Source organism: Marmota marmota, unplaced genomic scaffold (genome assembly GCF_001458135.2).
Source record: "Marmota marmota marmota unplaced genomic scaffold, marMar, whole genome shotgun sequence".
In the NCBI taxonomy this organism is placed as follows: domain Eukaryota; kingdom Metazoa; phylum Chordata; class Mammalia; order Rodentia; family Sciuridae; genus Marmota; species Marmota marmota.
Window position 1 is genome coordinate 17,330,589 of NW_025999977.1, and position 24,709 is coordinate 17,355,297.

At 35.2% G+C, this 24,709-nt stretch overlaps 2 protein-coding genes across 2 annotated transcripts in view; one reads left to right on the forward strand and one right to left on the reverse strand.

Annotated features, from left to right (window-relative positions):
* Positions 1 to 24,709, forward strand: part of Asb3 (ankyrin repeat and SOCS box containing 3) — a 148,649-nt gene that overhangs the window by 17,026 nt on the left and 106,914 nt on the right. The window lies entirely within an intron of this gene.
* Erlec1 (endoplasmic reticulum lectin 1) overlaps positions 3,671 to 24,709 on the reverse strand; it is a 25,706-nt gene continuing 4,667 nt past the window's right edge. Inside the window, exons 2-14 of the mRNA XM_015479673.2 lie at positions 22,353 to 22,457; positions 21,142 to 21,222; positions 20,189 to 20,266; positions 19,993 to 20,056; positions 19,247 to 19,281; positions 16,641 to 16,864; positions 16,430 to 16,559; positions 13,278 to 13,439; positions 12,366 to 12,425; positions 8,216 to 8,340; positions 6,177 to 6,254; positions 5,864 to 5,939; positions 3,671 to 4,575 (exon numbers count right to left, since the gene is read on the reverse strand). Of these exons, the coding sequence (XP_015335159.1) occupies positions 4,504 to 4,575; positions 5,864 to 5,939; positions 6,177 to 6,254; positions 8,216 to 8,340; positions 12,366 to 12,425; positions 13,278 to 13,439; positions 16,430 to 16,559; positions 16,641 to 16,864; positions 19,247 to 19,281; positions 19,993 to 20,056; positions 20,189 to 20,266; positions 21,142 to 21,222; positions 22,353 to 22,457 (1,290 nt within the window). The 3' untranslated portion in view covers positions 3,671 to 4,503. The remainder of the gene's footprint in view (positions 4,576 to 5,863; positions 5,940 to 6,176; positions 6,255 to 8,215; positions 8,341 to 12,365; positions 12,426 to 13,277; positions 13,440 to 16,429; positions 16,560 to 16,640; positions 16,865 to 19,246; positions 19,282 to 19,992; positions 20,057 to 20,188; positions 20,267 to 21,141; positions 21,223 to 22,352; positions 22,458 to 24,709) is intronic.

Here is a 24,709-nt window from a genome sequence, read left to right on the forward strand (position 1 = left end):
CTTTAACAGATGGAAAATGAAAATTTCTAATATTTTCTTCTCACAACCTACTGGATCATCTTGCCTGCTTAAACAACCTGCTTTTGAGACTATTTGGCATGAGATAAAGCATCCCCTTCTGGTATAGTGGTTGATGGATGCTCTACTATGCCTGCCAAACAAGTAAAGAAAAGAAGTGGAGAAACTAATTTTCTCTTAAGCCAGGTCACCATGGCAACATATTTTGAAAACTTTTACCTCAATAGCTCATTGTAATCTACAACATCCTAACTTGTTGAGGCCCTAAGCAATTTAGTGAGATCCTGTCTTAAAATAAAAAAAGAAAAAGGGCTGGGGATGTGTCTCAGTGGTTATGCACCCTTGGTTTCAATCCCCAGTACAGCGAACAACAACAAAAAACCCCCAAGTCCATGCATATGAAAGATAATTCTATTTTTATATTTAAATGAAAATATAAGAAACTAGGAATATTCTAGAAATAAAGTTGAAAGTCAGATTTAGGTGGCTGGTATTCATTTTAATTTGAAGCTCCGGTTGCAAATACTAACAATTCAAGATTTGGGCCTTGATTTTGTGGTAAAGAAAAAAGGCTTAAGTCTTTTTATGCTAGTGTTTTGGACCTACTGGGTCAATAATTGAGCCTTATGAAGTACTAGATAGTTTAAATGTGGTCATAAATGAGGCCAGGTCTGTGTATCTGATTAAATGCGAAGGTTATTTCACCAGGGACCCTGCACAGGCACACTATTCTGGTTTGAGAGAATTTGTTGCCAACATTCCTTTCATCAAGAATACAGACTATGGCTAGGCTATAAGCCCCACCTACTGGCATTTTGAGGAAGAGCAGATAAAGCTAAAAGAAAAGTCTTTTAGTCCTAAAGAGTCTGATTTGGTAGATCACCCACTTTAACAGACTTCACCTGGAGAGAAACAATGAGAAAGTTGACTCTCAAAAAAACCTTTATTATTTTGAATTAATGACTCCTATTTTAAAGCATCTTTCTTGGTAAGCTATTCCAATACAGTATGTGTGTGTATGTATGTGTATGTATACATGTGTGTGAGTGTACACACACATACACACACACACACACAGTAATAGTCAATTTGAATCCTCAACTTGATTGGATTAAGAGATGCAGAAGATTAAAGGCTTCTGAATGTGGCCAGGGGGCTGTGTCTGGGAATGACTGGCATGTGGAATAGCCAACTGAAATGGAGATACTCCCTAAGCATGGTCAGCACCCTGCAATAGGCTGGAGACTTGTATGGAATAGAAGTTGGAAGAACAGGGAAGCAGAAGCAGATGCAAGCTCCTTTCTTGTTGTGGGGGTTCTTGATTGCTGCTGCGATCACCTGAGGAGCTCCTTCAATCTTCCAAATAGGACTCTGCCAGTGATTCTCCAGGGAGTTTCCAGAGCTTTCGTACTTGGACTGGGGAATCATCATTGATCTCTCTTGTTCTGAGGCTTCAGCCTCTTGAACTGCGCTGCTACTGGTTCCTCCAGCTCTCCCGCCTGCAAACAGCCATAGTGGACTATCCAGCTTCCGGTTGTGTAAGCCAATCTAATAAATCCCCTTTTTATAATCATACCTCCTGTTGGTTCTGTTCCTCTAGAGAACCCGAGAGTTTGGTCTAAATATTCTCAAATTGCTTTCTGGCACTGAACTTTCATAATTCTAATTACCTCCTTCTTATAGTCTAAATGTGAGGACAATTCTGTTGTTTTAATTCATTGATAATAAGCTGTTTCTGCCACTTGATGTCCCCTGAGATGCTGTGATGTGCTGCCTCTTCACATCGACAGGTCATCTGTCCAGGGATGCAACCTTCAAATCTGTGAGTAAAAAAAAAAAAACAAACAAAAAACCACAAAAACCCATTCCTCTTTTTAAGTTGATTGAGATACAGTTGGAAAACTGACCAACTTAGTAGCTTTGGTCTTCGATATTATTGTGTTATGGGAGACAAGGGCAGTATTAAGGAGGAAGTTAATCCTTATTAGGAAGTAGTAGGCTAGGCTTTTTCATAAAGTTAGTAACTGATACCACTTTATTTATTCTTTGAGGTTCTAGGTAATACAATCACCTTAAGAAATAAGTATTCTCTCTATAAAAGATGTATTGAAGCCTGAAGAGGCTCCACTGATCTGTCCAGGCTTACATAGTTGTTATAAGAAACATATTTGTTCTTTGTCCCAGAGCTCTTAAAACCCTAGTAATTTCCTGAGTGATATGAGTATCTTTTGTTAGTTGGGTGTAGTGGCAGTGTATGCTGTAACCCCAGCTGTTGAGGAAGCTGAGGCAGGAGGATCACAAGTTGGAAAGGAGCCTCAGCAATTTAGCAAGGCCCCAAGCAACTTAGCAAGACCCTCTCTTGAAATAAAAAGGGCTAAGGATGTGACTCAGTAGTTAAGTGCACCTGAGTTCAAGTTCCAGTACAAAAAAAAAAAATAAAATAAAGTATCTCTTGTTATTCACAGTGAGCTCCCTGGGCTTAAACTAGTTTATATGCTAATGAGGTGATTTAGAGTGAGACTCTTAGCCTCTGGATGTTACTGTTCATCAGAGGGTAGGGGAGAGTCTAGAGACTCAGTTCTATAAACATTTGAACTCTTTGAGATCCTGTTTTTTGTGGTGCTTGGGTTTGAACCTTGGGCCTTGCACATGGTGCATTCCCTCTGAGCAATATATCCATCTCATTCTTGGGGTTTAATAATCTCCCTACTATTGAACATATAGAGGTTCTTTTTTTTTTTTGTACTGGAACTTGCACTCAGGGGCACTCCAGCAGCCACATCCCCAGCCCTTTATTGCATTTTTATTTAGAGACAGGGTCTCACCAAGTTGCTGAGTGCCTCACCCTCCATGAGGCTGGCTTTTAGACTCTTCATCCCCCTGAGAATTCTGAGCCACTGGGATTGAAGCTGTGCGCCACCTTGCTTGGCCATACAGAGGTTCTGGGAGGGTGCCATACCTAAAAAGGGCATGGAAGCTCTATGTTCTTCTTATCCCCATTCCTTGTTTTATGCATCTCTTCTGTCTGGCTGATCAGAGTGGTATCCTTTAGGACAAACTGGTAAACCAAGTGAGTTCTGTGCACCATTCTAGTGGTTTTTTGAGCCCACGGAGGGGTCCTGGGAACCTGACATATGGCTGGTTGGTCAAAAGTACTGGAGGCACAGACTTGCAACTGGAATCTGAAGTCGGGATAGTCTTGGGGGAAAAGCCCTTTTACTTGTGAGATTTGATGTGAAGTCCTAGTAGAGCTAGAATTGAATGGAATTATTGGATACCTGCTGATGTTGGAGGGAAAAAAAAAAAAACCCAGACATTCTGGTGACATCAAATGTTTGTTCTATGCTGTATGCAGTTGTTTTATCATAGCTCATACACAGTAAGTTAAAACGAGAGAATCTATGCATAGGTCTGAATTTAAAGTGCATGCTCAGCGGGGGCTGTAGCNTTTTTTTCCCCCCCCCCCCCCGCCCGTGCTAGGTATTGAACCAAGGTCTGTGCATGCTAAGCAGACAATCTAAGCAGACACTCTACCATTGAACTAACCCCAGTCTCATATGCCCACTTTTCTGTCCTTGTTCAGATAGACGTGTTCAAAATATGTGCAATGGGATAAAGAAGGAAAGAAAGGAACTGAATAATCTTCCATTGATTACATGACAACACTGCTTGTGGACATTTTATTTACTTTAAAATAAATATTGTACTATAAAATTGTCCAGACCTAAGATCTGTAGTATACAGTAGACAAGTAAAATGGATAGCCAGCACAGTGTGTTTTGTTAGAGTAAATCATTTTAAATCAGGGATTAATCAATTGTCTACACCAGATACTCTGGGAGTAAACACACTCAAGATGAAGAAAGAAATATCTAAAAGTTTGGAGAGAGAAGCAACCTATCACAAGTTAAGTTTCTTCAGAGTAATAGTGGTAAAGAAAACTCACCTGTGAGACTACTGTGTGCCCATTTCTAGTTTAATGCCTGGCAGAGAGCAGCTGTTATATAAAGTTTGTTGAAAGGATTTCAGGCACTAAAATTTACATATTTTACAGGATCTCTCATTTAAACAACCTCCTATATCTTTCTTCATTATCTTTACTTCATTAGCTATTTATACATAATTTACATAATAAATCTATTATTTAAAATCTTTTCAGTAAGTACAACCATTATAACATTTGAATAGGCTGGACTCCAACTTGCTTGGATGAGGTTTATTTCAGAATCACATCATCCAAGCAAAGACATAACATAAATCCATTCATAAGACACAACAAAAATGAAAAAAGTGAGACAAATGTCTGCCTTAGAAGTTTATCAATAACCTCTTATATACACATATATATTCACAAAGTGGTTTAGAGTCATTTTAGATGATCCTTTAGATGAGGTTCAATGGCTGAGAACGCTATAATGAGACACATGGTCAGAAAGAAATCATGACTTTCAATGATCTTTTTTTTCCCTTCAGCTTTAATGTCCTTTAGTTGGGGAGAGAAAGAAGTCCATTTTCATCTGCTGTATCTAAGATTTTACAGATCACTGGAGATTCAACCTAAAGAAAAAAAGAACAACAAAGCCATTAAAAAGTTGCATACTTTATTCAGTATTATTTTGCTAAATGAATACATTTGCTAAATGTGTATGAGTCCTTGTTTTGGATAAATCATCCAACATCATACCTACAAAATTAAAACAATTTTTAGTCATGTATATAAAATATGAGATAGGAGACAAGGGAGAAAAAGTGTGAAGCACAGGAATAAGAAATTGCTAGATCTTATATGTCAAAAATGATAGAATATTATGGAAAAATAATTAGTTGTATTTAAAAGGCAAAGAAAAACGTAACTCAAAGATGGGTCAGATGTTGAAATTATCAGTTATAACAGTTATAAAAAATAAGATGAAGCTGGGCATGGTAGTGCATGCCTATAATCCCAGTGGCTCAGGAGGCTAAGGCAGGAGGATTCCAAGTTTAAAGACAGCCTTAGCAACTTAGCCAGAACCTGTCTAGAAACAACAATAACAAAAGGGCTCAGTGGTTAAGTGCCCTGGGTTCAATCCCCTGTACCAAAAAAAAAAAAAAAAAAAAAACCAAACCTATAACAGAAACAAAATGATTGATGACGACAACATTAGAAAAGGCAGATAACATGTATGACTGAAGGGAATTTCAGCAGATAAAAAGGAAACCATAGAAAAAGAACCAAATGGAAATTTTAGAGATGAAAAATTTATCACAGATGAATTCATTCAATGCACTGGACTGAGTGGGGAAATACAGGGAAATAATTTATAACTTTGGAAGGGACTCAAATTGAGCCAGATATGTATCCCAGTGATTTGAGAGACTAACAGAAGGAGGATTACAAGCTCAAGGCCAGCTTGGGTAACTTAGCAAGATCCTGTCTCAAAAAAAAAAAAAAAAAAAAAAACCAGCAAAAGAACTCAGTGGTAGACTGCTTGCCTAGTATGTGCCACGTTCCGGGTTCAATCCCCAGTACCAGCAAGTCAGCATGGAGGAGGGATTAGAAAGCGGTATTTTTTGGAGAGGGGGATAAGGTGTGTTTAATGGATACAGATATGAGAAAATTTTCTTCAGTAACAGATACTTTGTTTTGGATGACAATATATGTTAAAGTACATCAAATTCAACATTTAAGACCTGTGCATTTTATTTGATGTAAATTAAACCTCAATTAGACATGTCAGGTCTTACAGAAGTAGTATGGGCACCATATATTAAGTCTTGGAGTCTAATGAAGGTCCTTTTCAGACTTAATGCAAAAAATTAAAATGAGGTCCAAAACTGAATTTTTGATTATTTTCTTTTTACTTACCCCAAGAATATACTGACAGGAGTGAGGCTCTAGCATATACACAGTAACAGCATGAGGAGAATCTGATTCTTTACACCTAAAATAGAGAGTACTTTAAGGCACTGCCCAAATGATACAAAATAAGATTATTTTTTATAGTTATCAACTTAGCCTACAAAGATCTATTTAAGTGAGCCAGCATAATCTCATGCAATTTAAATAATATAATTTAATAATTATTCATAATTATATTTTATATTTATAGAAGACTTTTTAATGTAGGATATAGGTAAAGGAGAAAGGTATAAAGCACGAGTTGATAATTTCAACTTACTTTAGTTTTACAGTCACCTGTCTTGGTTTGTCAGTTATATCACAAATATCCCCATTTCCATAAAAATGTGACACCATCCTAAATTGGAGAAACAAGCTTTATTAAACTAAAAATATCATAATTCAGTAATAGTAATGGGTAAGGAATAACTGTAATGGGTTGGATAAGATGATGGTGATGAGGGTTTTCACAGGGACAGTCTTTATATATTTATAAAGATAATATAAATTAGAGATACTGTATTCAATTTGTACAGCATTTCTATATAAATAAATGAGGTTAGACTCCCTTAAAAAAGTTGTTTTAAAAAGTTATCCATTTTCCCAACCAATTATATTGTTTGTTTTGTGGAACAATTGTTTTTGTCCTCCATCAAGCTAATCCTGTTGCAATACTGTACTGTAAGTGATCCAAGAGATAAGTCTAGGTAGGCCAAGCTATAAATCTCAAATGTGCAATATCCTCCCAAAAGCTTTTGATTTTGTTAGTTTTACCTTCCTATACTTCAAAATTTGTTGTACATGATACCATAAAATATTTTCACACAAAACACATATAAGCATAAAACAGACTGTTGAGTATGTTAGAATATTTATTTATTTATTTTAAAAAGATCTTTCTTTTTAAAAAATTTTTTAGAAATTGATGGACTTTTACTTTATTCATATATTTGTATATGGTGCTGAGAATTGAACCCAGTGCCTTACAATGCTAGGCAAGTGCTCTACCACTGAGCCACCACTCCAGCCCCGTTAGAATATTTAAATGACTATATCATAATTTTGCTAACATTGATTTTGGCTTGCCTGAAAAGTCAGCACATTCTGAAAACAATCTCTCAACACCACACCAAGGTATCACCTGAGAAGGACCAAGAATGAGTATTTAAGCCAGAGACAGTGGTGCATGCAGCTTCCCAGCAGCTTGGGAGGCTGAGGCAGGAGGATCACAAGTTTGAGGTCAGCGCTAGCAACTTAAAATAAAATAAAAACAGGGATGGGGATGTAGCTCAGTGGTAGAGCGCCTCTGGGTTTGATCCCCAACTCACCCCCCAAAATTTAAAATTTACTGGGCAAGAAACTATGAGAAAAATTAAAGCTTAGTTTTCCTTGGGGGGACTGGGGATATAGCTCAGTTGGTCGAGTGCTTGCCTTGCATGTACAAGACCCTGGGTTCAATCTCCAGCACCATTAAAAAAACAAAAACAAAAACTTAGTTTTCCTTGGGAAATGAGATTAATTTAATTTATTTGTTATATAAAAATATACCCACATAGCCCCAAAGAGATATGAGATAGTTTTTTTTTTAATTTAAAAAATTTTTTTTAATATTTACTTTTTAGTTTTCGGCGGACACAACATCTTTGTTTGTATGTGGTGCTGAGGATCGAACTCGGGCCGCACGCATGCCAGGCGAGCGCGCTACCACTTGAGCCACATACCCAGCCCATGAGATAGTTTTAAATAAAGCTACTAATCAATTATTTTCAACCGTTTATGTTACAAAAACTGCACAACAAAAGGAAATGTCAGAGTATATTTAAATAGAATAACAGAATTAAACAAACATTACCCATGAAAGAGGCAAATGCTTTATAGTCTCAGTTCTAATAGAACTGAGCCATTGTCACTAATACCACTGCCAATCATTAGCCTATTACCGCCATCACAAAGGCAGCAGCCAAAGTTTACTTCATGCTATTGCCAGGCACTGCCCTTCGCAGGAATTATTTCACTTAAATGTCATAAGGATCATATGAGGCAATACCATTAGACAAGAGAAATGAAACTTGGATGTAATTTACCTAAGGTAATAAGTGAAGAGCCAGCCAGCATTTCAGTCCAAGTGGCCAGGCTCCAGGGATTGTGGTCTTACCAATTATACTGTTTTGGTTCTCCACAAAAAGAAAATCATCTAAAAGATGACCCCTGTAAAAACCCTGACCTAGGATCTTGCTTATGTGTTTATATTTTTATGTTTATCAATATTCTGGGTTTTAAAAGTTCTCAGATCCAAAGGCAAATAAAGGCAGTCTTTACCTGACTGTTTGGGTGCCGTCGTCCTGAAGATGATATGCTCTAGCAGTATTCTTCTTGGCCCACTCAATATGCTCTTCTTGGTTCCATGTCCCCACAACCACCGAGGTTTTCCCACTATCTTTGTCCTAATACATGAAAAAATATTTTTGATAATGCATGCCTGACATCATCACAAAACATTTATGCTGACGACCCGACCCTCTTACAGGGTCTAGTCTTTATTTTCATCTGTACACAGGATATGGGACTTAGATATAATGATGTTAGTCAAACTCAGTGAGCAGACGTTATCTTCTTCATTCTGTTTCTCTGAATAATGATAACTAATTTGTAGTTAGGCTAGATCTAGATGTAGCTATTTCTAACTCTTACATCTTCTCACTCTTTTCCATCTATCAGTCGTATAAAGTCTTTCCTGGAGATTTTTTTTTGGCATCAGATTCTTTCTTTACATTTTCTCTGCCAGCACGCCATCCCCACAACCAAAAGTGTAATCTCTCATTCCTAGATTTCACAACTACATACTACTATGATTCTTCCCCATCCTGCTTTATTATTTTTTAAATACTGTGTACTTATATGGATCTTATGTGTACATGTCCTTCTTTATCTTTTCTTCTTCTCCTTCCTATGTCTTTGCCTTCCTCTTTTTCTTTCCTTCATATTCTAGGCCAGGCAACAATATACTCCTCATTAGTAGAATGAAAAATCCCTTCAATGGTAAATGAAACATGCAAGGCCACTGCTTACAATAAGCTAATGAAAGACACAGCTATTATATATTTTATTTTTTTCAGCAACTAGACTTTAAGTTCCTAGACAGAGATTAGAGCAGCAAAATGAAGTGTTTAAGAGGTTAGACAGGGAGCAAAATTGCCTGTGTTTGAATTTCAGTTTTACTATTTACTACCTATGTGATTTTAGGCGAGTTACTAAAGTATGTTTTCTGTTTCTTCATCTTAGAATTATAATACCTTTGTTATGAGGATTAAATGAGATAATATGTATTAAGTTCTTAGTGCCCAGCAAAAAATGAACACCATATATTTTTTTGATACTGGGGATTGAACCCAGCGGCACTTTACCACTAAATTTTGAGACAGGGTCTCACTAAGTTGCTGAAGAGCTCACTAAACGGTTGAGGCGGACTTTGAACTTGCCATCCTTCTGCTTTAGCCTCCCGAATTGCTGGGATTACAGGTGTGTGCTACTGTGCCTGGTGAGCACTGTATTTGTTAGTTACTATTATTTTTCTATCTCCCAAAGCATTGAGCAAAGTCCCTCAGAAAGCTCTAGGTTATATGACCTTGAACAAATTAAGTTTGGTAAAACCTATAGTGTTGTTAAATGTGTGTGAAAACCACCATTTTATTGGGAGTGTTAACTGCTGGTCTTCTGGGAAGTAATTTTTCATCATGCATGTACATTGCTAGAAATGTGTTTTCTGAATATACAGGCAAAAGTACAGCAACATAACTATTTAAAAATTTCACTAAATCACTATCACTACAAAAACTGAAAGAACTTAAAAGTCCATCAGTAGGGTCTGGTTAAATACACTGTTAAGCAAGAGTCATAATTCTATGTAAGTGCTGAAAAGAATGAGATGTAAAAACATCTCCAAGATGATAAGTGAAAAGAACAAGTACAAAGTAGTGCATAATCCCTTCTGTAGAAATAAAAAGATCATACCAAAATTTAAGCACTTGCATTTTTTTCTTATAGACAGTTAAACTATGAAAATGTTAACAGCACTTATTTTTGGGAAGAGGGAGGATGGCAGAAAAGAAATTAACTTTTTATTTTTAATTTCTGGCATATACTCCTTCAATTAAAAAAGTCATTGAGGGTCATCTGGATTTCAATTGTATGGCACTTCATCCTTTTTCTGTAGTAACAAATGTTTTTAGAAAGAAAACATCTGTGAAGAGGTAAGAACAAATGGAAAGAATGCTTAAATGAAACTTCTCAAGTTTAAGTGAAGAAAAAATAGCTTATAAATGCCTCATATGTTTTGGATAATTTTAATGTGGAAGGTGAATTGTATGATCCTTCTTATAATTTTTTTTTTTTGGTAGCAGGGATTGAGCCTAGGGGCGCTTAACCACTGAACCACATACCCAGCCCTTTTTATTTTTTATCTTGAGACAGGGTCTCGCTAAGTTGCTTAGGGCTTTTGCTAAGCTGCTGAGGCTGGCTTTGAACCTACAATCCTCCTGCCTCAGCCTCCCAGCCACTGGGATTATAGGTGTGCACCACCATGCTCAGCTTTTCTTGGAATTTAAGATAAGCTTAAAACATCTTGTACAGAAAAATACAATATTTTAAAAATACTAATTATAATCTTTTTCAGGGAATGAAAAAAAGCCTTTTGGAGCAGTCAAGCCAATATTTATTTATTTAGGTACTGGTAACTGAACCCAGAGATGCTTTACCATTGAGCAATATCCCCAGTCTTTTTATTTTTTATTTTGAGACAGGGTCTCGCCTAGTTGCTCGGGGCTTCCCTAAGTTGCTGAGACTGGCTTTGAACTTGTGATTCTCTTGCCTTAGCTTACTGAGTTGCTGGAATTACATGTGTGCCCCACTATGACTGGCCCAGTATTTATTTGTTAATTTTTTGTGGCACTGTGGCTTGAACACATGGGCAGGTGCATATTAGGCAAGTGCTCTACTACTGAGTTACTTTTTTATTTTGAGATAGGGTCTCCCTAAGTTGCTTGAGGCTGGCCTTGAACTTGTGATCATCCTGCCTCAACTTCCCCAGTAGCTGGGACTACAAATGTGTATCACTGTGCCTGGTGAGGCCAATTTTATTAATTAGAGTTTGTCTTCAATGTTTGCCAGTTACCTTAACAAACAAAATACAACTATCAACAAACAAAATTATTGGAGTTTGAATCTCAGAATTTAAGTAGGTTGGATCAACATGGGAGAATATACTATCTTATTTAGAGAAGAATAAATAACAGGAAGAATAAAAACTTACATAGGTACATTTTTTTTTTTTTTGGTACCAGGGATTGAACCTGGTACTGAGTCACATCCCTACCCGTTTTTATTTTTAAACAGGGTCTCGATAAGTTGCTTATGGCCTTGCTAAATTGCTGAGGCTGACCTCCAACTTGTGATCCTCCTGTCTCAGCCTCCCAAGCCACTGGGATGATAGATAGGTGTGAGCCTATCATCATATGTAAATCTTATATGTAAATCTTAAAACACTTTAAATTTAGATGAAATAGTATCTTCTTTTTAGCTGAGAAACTTGCTAAGTTTACCCAATTTTACTTATTGATATGTGTGTGTATGTGTAGTTAAGGGATTAAACCCAGGAGTGTTCTTCTGCCTTTGAGTTATATCCCCAACCCTTTTAAAAATTTTATTTGGAGACTGTATCTTGATAAATAGCCCAGGCTTGCCTTGAACTTTTGATCTTCCTGCCTCAGCCTCCTGAGTAGCTGGGATTGCAGATATGTGACCCTGCACCTGGCTGATTCTATGGTTAATATACCATTTTGCCATTCATTTTCTTAATTTAAAGGTGAATTATATAAATGATTAATTTTTTGATCAAAGCTAAGAAGGAACAGACACAACAGCCCATCATTCTACCAGGCTCTTAGTAATATAAGTAATATGACTAGTTAGTAAGCAATGTTACTTCAAGATGATTTAGTTACAATTAGGTTTTTTTTTTTTTTTTTTAACTTTCCAAAATCTGGTAATACTTTGGTTAGTACTTTCCATGGTAATATCATCTCACAATTAAAAATAATATCGATTTCCCTCCTTCATTCTTTTCCCCCAATAGCACTAAGGATTCAACCCAGAGAGGCTGTACTGAGCTACATCTTTAGCCCTTTGATTTTGAGACAGGGTCTTACAAGTTGCCCAGGCTGGCCTTAAATTTATGATCCTCCTATCTCAGCCTCCTGAGTGGCTGGGATTACAGGTGTGCATCACTATTCCTTGCCTCTCCTTTTTTTTCTACAAAAGATTTTAAAAACTTTAATCCAAGGCTGGAAAAGTAGTTTAGGGGCATAACGCTTGTCCAGCATGCATAAGGCCCTGGGTTCAGTTCCTAACATTAAACAACAATAAAACGTCCTTTAACCTAGTGATAGAATGATATAGAAGTGCTTTTCTATACCTCATGGTACTGATGTACATGTTTTCCATAGCAGAATTCATATTTCCACCAACCAACACCCTAAAGGAAAGAAAACATAGTTTATAAAATGATGTACAGAGAAAGGGGTATTGTGGACTGACTTAACACTACCCATGATAGTGATGAAAATATAGGTAATTTTTATAACCTGTAATAGCAATAATATGGTTGAAAATTAGAAATCACCGAGAAATAAGAAAAGATAAATACAAAGAATAAATGCTGCAATGACTTCGTAAATAAGATGAAACAAAAACTCTACTTTTAAATGTATTTCCCACTGGTGCAGGGGCAAAATTTTACCTTTGTAAAGGAAGATGTTAACTCCAGTTTAAATTGTGATCTCTATATAACCAAAATGTAGGACATAAAATCAACCAGAATCATACATGATTGCTACAGGAAAGGTGGTGTTTTACTGTGAATAAGGAGAATATATTGGTAATGGATTAGATGATAGAAATGTGGAGTATGAGATTCCACAGAGAAAATGTCCATCAGAATTCACCTGAAGATTCTGCCATTTCTGTATAGACATAAACCTCCCCCCACCCTGTTTTTTAATTTATATTTTTGGTACCAGGAATAAACCACACCCTGCTGCCATTTTTTTTTTTTTTTTTTTTGGTACCAGCACTTAACCACTCACTGCATCCCCAGCTCTTTTTGTATTTTATTTAGAGACACGGTCTCACTGAGTTGCTGTTGCTGAAGCTAGCTTTGAACGAATGATCCTACTGCCTCAGCCTCTGGAGCCACTGGGATTATAGATGTGCACCACTGTGCCTCACTGACATAAACCTTTTTGCAGTGTTGCTAGTGACCATTGATTAAATAACTGACAGGTAAAAGTTGTCAGATAAAATTTTAAACTGAAGGTCCACTTCTTACCCCATGGAAGCAGTAAGAACCACTAAGGAACTCTTTTATGAGTTGGTCATCTGTCAGTTTGGATATGTGGGTTGTTCCAACAGTGAGCATTGGCTGAGAGCCAATAGCAATAGGCTTGTGGATCGCTGGAAATCTCTCTTCTTTAGTTGATTGCAGATCTTCCTAAAATTAAGCAGACATGTTTAAGAGATTTTATACCACATTTAATTTTTCAGTGATAATTTGTTATTTTTAAGCTGTAGCACATTTGTAAAATAAGAGTTCTGCTTATTTTAATGTGTTACAAGAAAATGGACTTTGCAACACTTAGTAGTATAGAAAAAGTGCTAAATAAATGTTAGTTTCATCTGCCAGTTAGGAGTATGGAGACCATTCCAAACATAAAGGGATAATTTTCATTTCATATATTTTGTCTCATTATTCTTACAAGGTACTTTGATACTTGGTAGGCTTTGTGTCCATACATTTAGTTTTGGAGAAGCGTAAAATAATAATGAAGAGGGTTAAGATGAGATCGGTGAGGGCTGGGGTTGTGGCTCAGTGGTAGAGCGCTTGCCTAGCGCGTGTGAGGCCCTGGGTTTGATCTTCAGCACCGCATAAAATAAAATAAAGATATTGTGTCCATCTACAACTAAAAAATAAATATTAAAAAAAAAGATGAGATGGGTGAGAATGAATATGAATGTTGGTTACAGGTATTCAATATAGTAGAATCTGGTTGTTGCCCCGGAGGAACATGAAATTTAGTAGGGAAGACTCAAATGAACTTTGACCAGGATTGAAATATTAAGATTTCATGGGCTGGAGTTGTGGCTCAGTGGTAGAGTGCTTGCCTGGCATGTGTGAGGCCCTGAGTTCAATCCTCAGCACCACATATAAATAAATAAATAAAACAAAAATATCCATTTATAATTTAAAAAATATTAAAAAAAGATTTCACAAAGAGAAAACTCTTGATTAATTCTTGAAACATGAATAATAATTCATGATTTATGTCTATATCTGTGTATGTGTTTAGTGCCTACATGTACATACATGGGGACTGGCAGAAGAAGTAAAAGCAAAGGTATTTGACTATATTATTTAAAACTCAAGACATAAGCAGGCACTATATTGTGGGTAACTACAGCTCAGAGGTGTGGGCATTATGTTATAGATATTAAGAAAAGATATGCTGTGATCATTTTTAATTTTGGTGCAGAGGATTGAACCCAGGGACTTACTTATGGGAAACACATACTGTACTATTCAGCTCCAGTGCCATGTAATCATATTTTAGGTATTTATTTAGATTTATTTTTATTTAATTAAAATGTTTTTTTTTTTTTGATATTGGAAACTGAACCCTGGGGTGCTCTACCACTGAACGACACCCTCAGCCCTTTTTTATTTTTATTTTGAGACAAAGTCTCACTAAATTGCTGAGGTTGGCCTTGAACTTGTGATCCTCCAGCCTCAACCTCCTGAGTCGCTGAGATATAGGAGTGCACCACTGTGTCCAGCTTTATCTATGAAGGCTTTTAAAAAAATTGGTTTTTCTCAACTGACAGATAAAACAACATATATTCAAAGAAAAGTAAATGAGTACTTTTTCCTGGAAGATTAATGATAGTTGGGATTTATGGAACATTTGCACTGGGTTAATTTTAGTACTTATGTCACTACAAGAAGGCCAGAAGAGAATTCTAGCGCAAAACTTTTAATATAGTACTCCAAATCAAACCAGGAATTAATGTTAAGATCACTTTCCTTTTCCTATCGGATTGACAGTGTTGGTCAGAGTATATATGATGCAAAAGTTACTCAGGAGGAAGGGACGAAATAGGCCTTTGCTAAATAGTTAAACCACTGTTAAGTACTCATAACATACCTAGCATCTTGCAGGGAGCTGGAAACCCCACGGTAAATAAAACATACTTTCTTTTGCTCTCCAGTTTAATGTAATAACCATATGTAAAACAATAAGATTTTGCCATGGAAGTGCTATAATAAAAGACTGATAAAATACTAGGCCAATGAAGTATAAAAATTTCTCCCTTCTTGGACTAATCCAATGGAAATCCTGGCTCATTTCTAAAAAAAAAAAAAAAAAAGTGTCACTGAAATTACATCTTATATAAGTTTTAAGGTGAAAGGGAAGGAGGGGATGAAGCAATAGTAAAAGCAGGAAAACAGTATCTTCAAAGGCAGGGAGCCAGAAAGAACATGGTCCTTGTAGGAAACTCTAAGTTCTTTAAAACATCTGGGATAAAGCAAATGGTGATGAAAGATGAGGCTGAGACCAAATCACAAAGAAGCATGCATTTTTTGAACAGTGATTTTATCCTCTGGTATAGATCATGTTAACCACCAAAGATTACATATATAATAAAAGCTCATTTTAGGAAAAGCATTTTCATAAGCTGTGTGGGAAGAATTAGAAAGCGGCTGGGCACAGTGGCTCACACCTATAATCCCAGCAGTTTGGGAAGCGGAGACAGGAGAATTTTGAGTTCAAAGCAGCCTCAGTAAAAGTGAGGTGCTAAATAACTCAGACCCTGTCTCTAAATAAAATACAAAATAGGGCTGGCGATGTGGCTCAGTGGTTGAGTGGCCCTGATTAATCACCTGTAACCCCCCTGCCAAAAAAATAACCTAAAACAAAAACAACAACAAAAAAAACAAGAATTAGAAAGGGGATATGTGAGATTGGTTCTAGCCCTAGGAGATGAGGTCCTGAACTACTGAGAGGATTGAAGAGCATTTAGAAGATAACACTGATGGCTCTTAGTGAATGATAAGAGTTAGAGATAAAAGAAGAGACGGGTAAGACAAATGACACAAATATTTGACTTGTTCAATATCAGTATGAAAGAGAAAAAAAAGATGGAAGATGACTAAAAATTTACATGGCTAGGTCTAGAAGTGAAAAGTGATGAAAAGGTAAGATAGTGCATCACAAGGGGAAAGCAGCATACAGAAGTGGTTGAAGAACACTGATGAACTAAGACTTAGGAAAAGAACTGAAATCAATGAAAGGAACTGAAAGTTAAAAATCTGTGCTAAAATATATTGTTTTACAACTATGCTATAGGAATCATCAAAATATTGATATATGTTCTGAAATCTGGAAAAGGAAGCATTGAGAAACTATCATTAGATAATTCTTATACCTCTTTATTTCTCCTAAAAGGCACCCGTAGTATTTCTTCCTGCTGCTCCAACTGTCTCAGAGTGAGGGGTTTAAATGGAGATCCTGGCAGTGACTGGCAAAATATGTCATTCACAGGAGATGCTCTGAACCTGTTCAGTAAGAAGAAAGCATTAAAGCGAAGCACAGAATATTTTAGAGCATGTGTTTAAAATATTAAATGCACATCCTACCTATATTTAGGATGATTGCACAAGAGTGGTGTCAAAATGACAACTTCATATTCACAAGTTGTAACTTCAGCTACTGAAAGAATTTCATGCTTAGATTCAGGATGACATATGTACATCACAGTACTTGATCTGGGCCGGTTCTGTTTCAAACTACAAGGTGTACCATTTCCCATTCCCACAGGATAGTAGGGTGTCATCTGACCTTCGATATTTTTAGTGGGAATCTTAAAAAAACAGAGTATAAAGACTTTTCATTAGAAATTGAGGTGGGGTTGAGGGTGGAAGAAGCACTTATGATTCTAAAAGGAAGAAAACTACATTTTACTTAGAAAGGTAACATTTATTTTCAAGTTCATTCTCTAGTGTTTTGATTTTGAAGTTCTTATTTGAGTAAGTGTGTAACTTAATATAGCAAAAAGAAAAATCATTTGATACTAAAATTAAGATGTTAATTTAATATGCATTTATATAAAGAGCTACAAGATAATATTAATATGAGTTATCCTCAATGATAAGATGTAAGAACTTACTATACTGGGCTGTTTATAGCTTTCACTGAACTCAATAGAGAATGGCTGTTGAGAGTTTAGATTCTACAACTCTGAAGGTTTATTTATCAAAAACTTGGGTGAAACAGTAAAAACACTTATCTTCTAAAATAGTACTTTAACTCCTAAATTAAATCTATTCAAGTCTAGGAAAAGAAAATTAAGAGAAGACAAAGATTCTTAAAGAGTTATCTCACATGCTTTTTTTCTATAAGAACAAAAGTCTGGGCTGGGGATGTGGCTCAAGCAGTAGCGTGCTCGCCTGGCATGCGTGCGGCCCGGGTTCGATCCTCAGCAAAACATACAAAGATGTTGTGTCCGCCGAAAACTAAACAATAAATATTAAAATTCCCTCTCTCTCTCTCTTAAAAAAATAAAAAATAAAAAAGAACAAAAGTCTACTATAATGAACTTTTTGTTGTTGTTTTGGGTACCGGGGATTGTACTCAGGGACACTCGACCACTGAGTTACATCCCCAGCCCTATTTTTTGGATTTTATTTAGAGGCAGGGTCTACGAGGGTTTAGTGCCTCGGTTTTTGCTAAGTCTGGCTTTGAACTCTCGATCCTTCTGTCTCAGCCTCCTGAGCTGCTGGGATTATAGGTGTGGGCTACCGCGGCCGGCAACTTTTTTTTTTTATAGCTTTATTTTATTTATTTATTTTTATGTGGTACTGAGGATTGAACCCAGGGCTTCACATGTGCTAGGCAAGTGCTCTACCACTGAGCCACAACCCCAACCCTAATATAATAAACTTTAAAAAGATATTGTTAATAATCTGAGTAAGCTCTTAGAGGCAGGAATCTCATCTTGCATCACTTTGTACCATCAGTGCCTCATTCAAAACAGGTAATAAATGTTTCCTGGGAAAAATATTTTGAGAATTTCTCGTATGCTATTGTCTGAAATTAGAATCCTGGGCTTGAAGTTTTAAATTTACTGGCTTATTACTACCATTATGAATTTGATTAAATAAATAAATAATTGTTGGAAAATTAAACATTAGCTTTTGTTACAGGTTTGGCAGTGTCAGGCTTAAAACTGGGGCTCAACTAATATTAGTTTTCTGCCTTTACCCTTTTCTTACTTTTCCTTTATCATTTCATACTTTGAATTCCATCTTGCTATCCTTCAGAGTCACAGTAAATACATATTTTATCTCAAAGGTAGAATGTCAAATTAAATCTTTTGAAACAGGATTCAAAGAGCACTCCTTGAAACATACAGTATTTAAAAATTGTGTAGCTAATTACAACAAATAAAAAAAATAAAAATCATGATTAGGCACTTTGAGGAATCATTCTTTTTAAATAATACTATTTTTTGCCATTATTTATTCACTTACTTAATAAACCTTTATAAAGTACCTGCAGTATGTGTGACACATTGCTTTGCACTGTGGAGTGAAGAGATTAAAAAACAAAAACCAAAAAACAAAAAAAAGTCTCTGCTTTTAAGATGCTTGCTGTCTAGTAGCTTGTTATTTACATATATAGTTTATCTGTTTTATAGGGGGTGAGGAGCAGATGGGAGGAAAAAAATACAAAAGCTCTTACTGTAATTTTTTTGGGTAGTGCAGTGTGTGAACCCAGGGTGCTTTACCACTGGGCTATATCCCCAATTCTTTTTTATTTCAAGACAGGGTCTCACTAAATTGCTTAAGGCCTTGCTAGACTGGCTTGGAACTTGTGAGCCTCTTGCCTCAGTCCTGTGTCATTGGGGATACAGTCTTGTGCCACTGCACCTGGCCTATACTTGTTTTCAATGCTAAGTAGAGGGAACCACTGTTAAGCACTCAAGTGTCATACTGGTATTACAGAATCTTTTCCCAGACACACCATTGATAGAGTTACCTATTTTGGTAAGTAAATAGAAGGATTCTAATGTAACTTTTCTCAGAAAAATCAAATATGCTGTATATTTTCTTGTACCTAATTCTTGAGTTATTCCATAGATAAAGACGCACAAAGACTATATTCTAAGGTCAACTAAGTTGTATAAATTCATATCTCACAAACAATAAATGTTAAGAGTAAAAAACTAACATTTGTCACTTGCCTCATTGGATTTTTCCTTTTCTTCTGCTTCTCGCTCTGTGGAATAATATAACAGAAAGGTAAATGTAAAGAATGAGCAGTAACTTATATAACATACAAATGACTAAGTTTTTAACCAATTTTATAATCTTAAACTTCCTTAAGAAGATCCAAAACATACATATGATTTTGTCTTACTACTTTTAATTTTGGTGGTGCAGGGAATTGAATTCAGATCCTTGCCCATGCTACAGAGTCACCCTACCACTGAGCTACACCCCCAACTACTTTCAGTTTCCTTGAAATAGTTTTTGTATGAAAGGATAGTCACATTAAATCTTCACAACTTTGCATAGGGAATACTCAATTTCATGAAGAAAATATGGTCATAATAATATTCTTTTGAAGTATTTTATCTTAGTGAAAAGTTAATTGACCAATCTGAATAATATAGAATAATATATATATTTCAACATTTGAGGAATACATCTATTTCCATGTATAAAAACATTGCTTAAACCAAGCAAAAGACTAACTAAGATGAATATTCTACTAGATTTTGAAAATTTCATTAATAAGTAGAAAAAAAGCATGTTTGTCAAATTAGAAAATAACAAAAACAAAGACTTCAAAAAAGTTTTCTAAGGGACAGCTCAGAAACATGTTTTAAAATTCACAGTCTCCAATTAAATCTCTTAAATTTCAATTTGAATGTTAATGTTAAACCAAATTCCAGAATTACTATCAAATCACTGTGTAGAGACCAACCTTTTTCAGATAGAAGGTTCTTAGCCAACATATTCCCAAGGTAGTACTCATGAATATTTATTTTCTATATTAAAAAAAAATACAGTAAGTATTTTGCAAATACATTTTTCAGGATACAACTTTAAAACTATCAATTTCATTATGAAACTTCTCATTTATTATGTTGTACACTTTATATTTTGAAGAAAAAATATACCTGGCCAGTTTCTTTCTCTTCATGGTACTGTCGAATGTGTTTTCCATGACATACTTCATAAGTCCAATAAGACTCAATCTAAGAAAGATGAATATATTTAAAAGTATAAAAGTCATATAACTCATTTGAATTACTTTTTATTTTTATTTTATTTTTCATTTTTAAATTTTTTTACACAAATGCAGCACGACTTTTCATTTTTCTGGTCGTACATGATGTAGAGCCACACCATTGGTACCATCATACCAATGGTACAGGGGTAATAATGTCCATCCCATCCCACCCCCCCACCACCTCTCTTCCCACTCCTCAACCCAAAGTTCCTCCATTCTTCCCTTGTACCTGCCCCTTGCCCCCTTATGGCTCAGCATCCTATCAGAGAAACCATTTGGCCTTTGGTTTTTTGGGATTGGCTTACTTCAGTTAGCATGTTTGAATTACTTTTTGATACTTTAAAATGTAGTAGGCTTCCCTAAGGATTTACAGTAAAGTTTCATTAAATTACACTTATAATTATGCCTCAAGAAAAATGTGAAATTTCTGAAACCTATTCATTATTTCCATTGATTAGCTCTATGTAAGAATTATATAAAGGAAATTGATCTATAATATACCTGAGTCTATAATAACTACCTTGTTTAGGGATAATTTTCTACATGCCTTAAACATAATAATTAGCATTTTAAATTAAAATTCTATTAGGTAAAGAAACTTCCTTTGAACTGAAAAACATTCAAAGTAGTTTGATAAATGATGATTTAATATTGGTATTATTAAGCATCTACTGTTATTAGGAATTTAAATAAACAAAATTCTATTTAGCAATAACTTTGATTTGCAACTAATTTAAAATTTGATATAACAAAGTAAAAAGAAATGCAGAAGTAATTTCAGGGGTCTACTGGCTGCTCAAAATTTATTTTCTAGTTATCAAATGAACATAAAATACATACTCTGTAGGAACAACTGCTTTGTTTAAACAGGGGTTCCAAAAGCTCTCTTGGATTAGGGCCTTTATAATCCTTTTCTTCTTCCTAAGAAAGAACTATAGTTTAATACTTACAATTTCCTAGAACTTCAACCAACTCTGCTGTTTGGGTATTAACTCACTGGTTAAATCACAAATGCTTAGAAATAAAAGAAGAAAAAAGTCAAAATCTTTAACAAGATCCTATAGTATGCCACTTCTTTCAAATGAATTTAAGTATAAAGTATGGAGCCACAGAATACCATAGCTTTCATTATTTCAACTTTAAAAAAAAGGTTTTTAAGTATCAGTTTTCTGAATAATTCTTACAAACCTATTTCAGAAATTTTAAGTGCTGTAACTCAAACAAATTCTAGCTATAAAAAGTTTTAGAATGGTTGAATGTTGTAGGATATACTGGAAAGTTTTAAGATACTTTTTGGTTTCCTATATTTTTACATTTTAGACTTGAATGCCATGTGTATGTGTGTGGTTATGTACGCGTATATTTGTGTCTTAAGGACATTTAAAACAAAGTTAAACAGGTGTCTTGGACAGATTTCAAATCTGAACAAAACTTAAAAGTACTGAGTTTAATGTTTCTATTTTACAGATTATATAACTGGCTTAATAATTTCATTGAGTGGAAGAATTAAGTTTCAGATTTGTTCAAGGTTCCACAGCTAACTATAGCCTATACCTCAGCCTCCTGGCTCCTAGGCTGGTGTCCTTTCCATTTTACCATGCTGCCTCTCCTGTTTCATCTTGAAAGAAGTCTTTTTTTCCTTTGCCTTGAAGGATGGATAAGAGGCAGTTAGGGCATTTTAGGAGAAAGAAAAGGGAATGAGCTAAGGTAGTGAGAATGGCATAAGGTACCTAAAGATTTATTTATAAGAAATTCTTTATAAAAACTATCATATATAATATTAAAAATTATATCTTGTTTTAAAACCCTCATTTCTAGAGAAGAAAGCAAGTGTGGAGTTAAATTTTCATCTAAAACACTAATAATTGACTACTAATTTTTCCAAAATGAATCGCAAAATCAAAGAATTCAGGAATAATAAAAGTGAAAATGACTTTCATGCTAAAACAGGGTATTACAAATCTCATTACTCTCTTTTAAAGTATGTGGTTACAATGTTTAAATAAATATCTTTGGTAACAGGAATTATCAATCTATTTATAAAAACTTACCTCGTCCCCACTTGTCACAAGGGGAAGTATGCATTTATATTTTTCTTTATGTGCAGTTGTCATGATGACATAATTATCTTCTTTGTACAAAACTCCAGTTGTGGGCTAGAAATAGAATAAAAAATAAACACTACTTTCCCCAGTTAAATTTTATCATATCAAACAGAGCAAAGGTTCCTCAAACTAATTTATCATTTCAACAGAAGTTTTTTTTTTTTTTTCCTCCCCAAAGGGGCACTTGATCAGTGAGCCACATCCCCATTCCTTTATTTTTATTACTTTTCATAAATCTTGAGATAGGGTCTCACTAACTTGCTTTGGGCCTTGCTAAGTTGTTGAGGCTATCCTTGAACTTGTGATCTCCTGCCTCAGCCTCTTGGGTCACTGGGGTTACAAGAGTGCACAACTGTGCCTGCCTCAATAGATTTTTAACACACATTTTCAAAAGCAGGGAAGACAGTCTGACAATGTTAAGATAACAAAATTTATTGTGATATTACATCACAATAGGAAAAAAATTTAGGGCCTCATATATGCTTAGCACATATCAACTACTGAGCTATATCCTGAGCCAAAGACAGAAGCACCATCACTTTATTGCTCCTATCAGCAATTATCATCTGTATCAATTATCATTCTGTATTCTCAAAACAATCATTATTACATTTACTTAAAAACTCTAAATTTTGTTGGATGGGATACTTGAATATAAAGTAATACAGTATTTTTCATATTTGGAGAATTTACGAATTTATCCATAAATAAATTTCTGTAAAAAGAAAATCACTATCGATCCTCTGTGCTGACCTAACTTTGTAACATACATATCAGGAACCAGCAAACTTCACTTCCTCTGTGAAGAGTCAGCTAATAAATATTTTAGGTTTTGTGGACCATATAGTTTCTTTTGTAACACTGTCACTTCAGCAACAGAGGATATAGACAATGTGTAAACAAATAGGCATGGTTGTGTTCTAATAAAACCTTTTAAGATTCGATGGTGGGACAGTACAATAGCTGTAGTTTTTTGATTCCTGGCACATATCTGTGAAACTGTCCTTAAAGTTTTCTACACTATAAAACCAAACAAATTCACATGGTTCATATGAACTGATACAATTCAAATGAACACTTTAATTAATGTAACTGATGATATTTTACTAAAAAGAAAGTTCTGTCTTCTGGTACATATTCCATTATAATTCAATTCTCTCTTCACTTTTTTCAAAGTATGGAGAAACCAATGTACTATTTGGCTCTTCCTAGCAAGAAAAGAATTACTACTTATTAAGTACCTCTGTTTTTTTTCTAGTTTAACAATAACAACTCTAACCTATAATAAAACCAGTATAGCTTGGAACCAATGTAATCCTAAACACAAATTCAAATAAGGGCAATGTTTTTCCAAGACAATAAAACAAACAAACAAAGCAGCATCAGCTCTATGACATATCATCATCCCTCAGCATTTTGGGGGGTTTGCTTCCAGAACTAGCCCCCAGACAGAGCCAAATTCACAGAAGCGAAAGTCCTTTGTATAAAATAGCATAATATTTGCACATAACCTCTGAACACCCTCCCTTATATTTCAAATTGTCTCTAAATAACTTATAATGTTAAGTAAATAGTTGTTATATTGTTTAGGGAATGATAAGAAAAAAAAAAGTCTGTACATTTTCAGTACAGATTTTCCCCTGAATATTTCTGATCCAAGGTTGGCTGATTCTATAGATGTAGGATCTGTGACTATACCATTTTAAGTGCTTTACATTTATTAATTTGTTAATCCTCAAAACAATCATTATACTCATTTCTACAGAAAACACCAGAGGCCAGAGCATAAGCAATTTGTCCAAGGTAACTCAGCTAGAAGTAGCAGAGCCCAGAGAACCCAAGTGGATTGTCTCCACATTCTGTGTGCTTATAACTTTAAACACATTCACATTAGTTTTTATTAACTTTGAAATGATTACTATGTGGACTTCTGTTTTATGGTCAAGAATCATTATTTAAAAAGACCATTATAGAAGATAATGGAATCAAAGAAATTGGAAATTAGGAGTTGCAAAGCCAAATTTATGATGAAGGAATCCTCATAAATATTCATTTGGGCCAATAATTTGCTGTTAAGACATAATATTTGCTGGGAATCCTGGCGCACACCTGTAATCCCAGTGGCCTGGGAGGCTAAGGCAGAAGGATCGTCAATTCAAAGCCAGCCTCAGCAACTTAGCAAGGCCCTAAGCAACTTAGTGAGACCCTGTCTCAAATACAAAAAAAGGGATGGGGATTTAGCTCAGTGGTTTAGTGCTCCTGGGTTCAATCCCTGGTACCAAAAAAAAAAAAAAAAAAAAAAA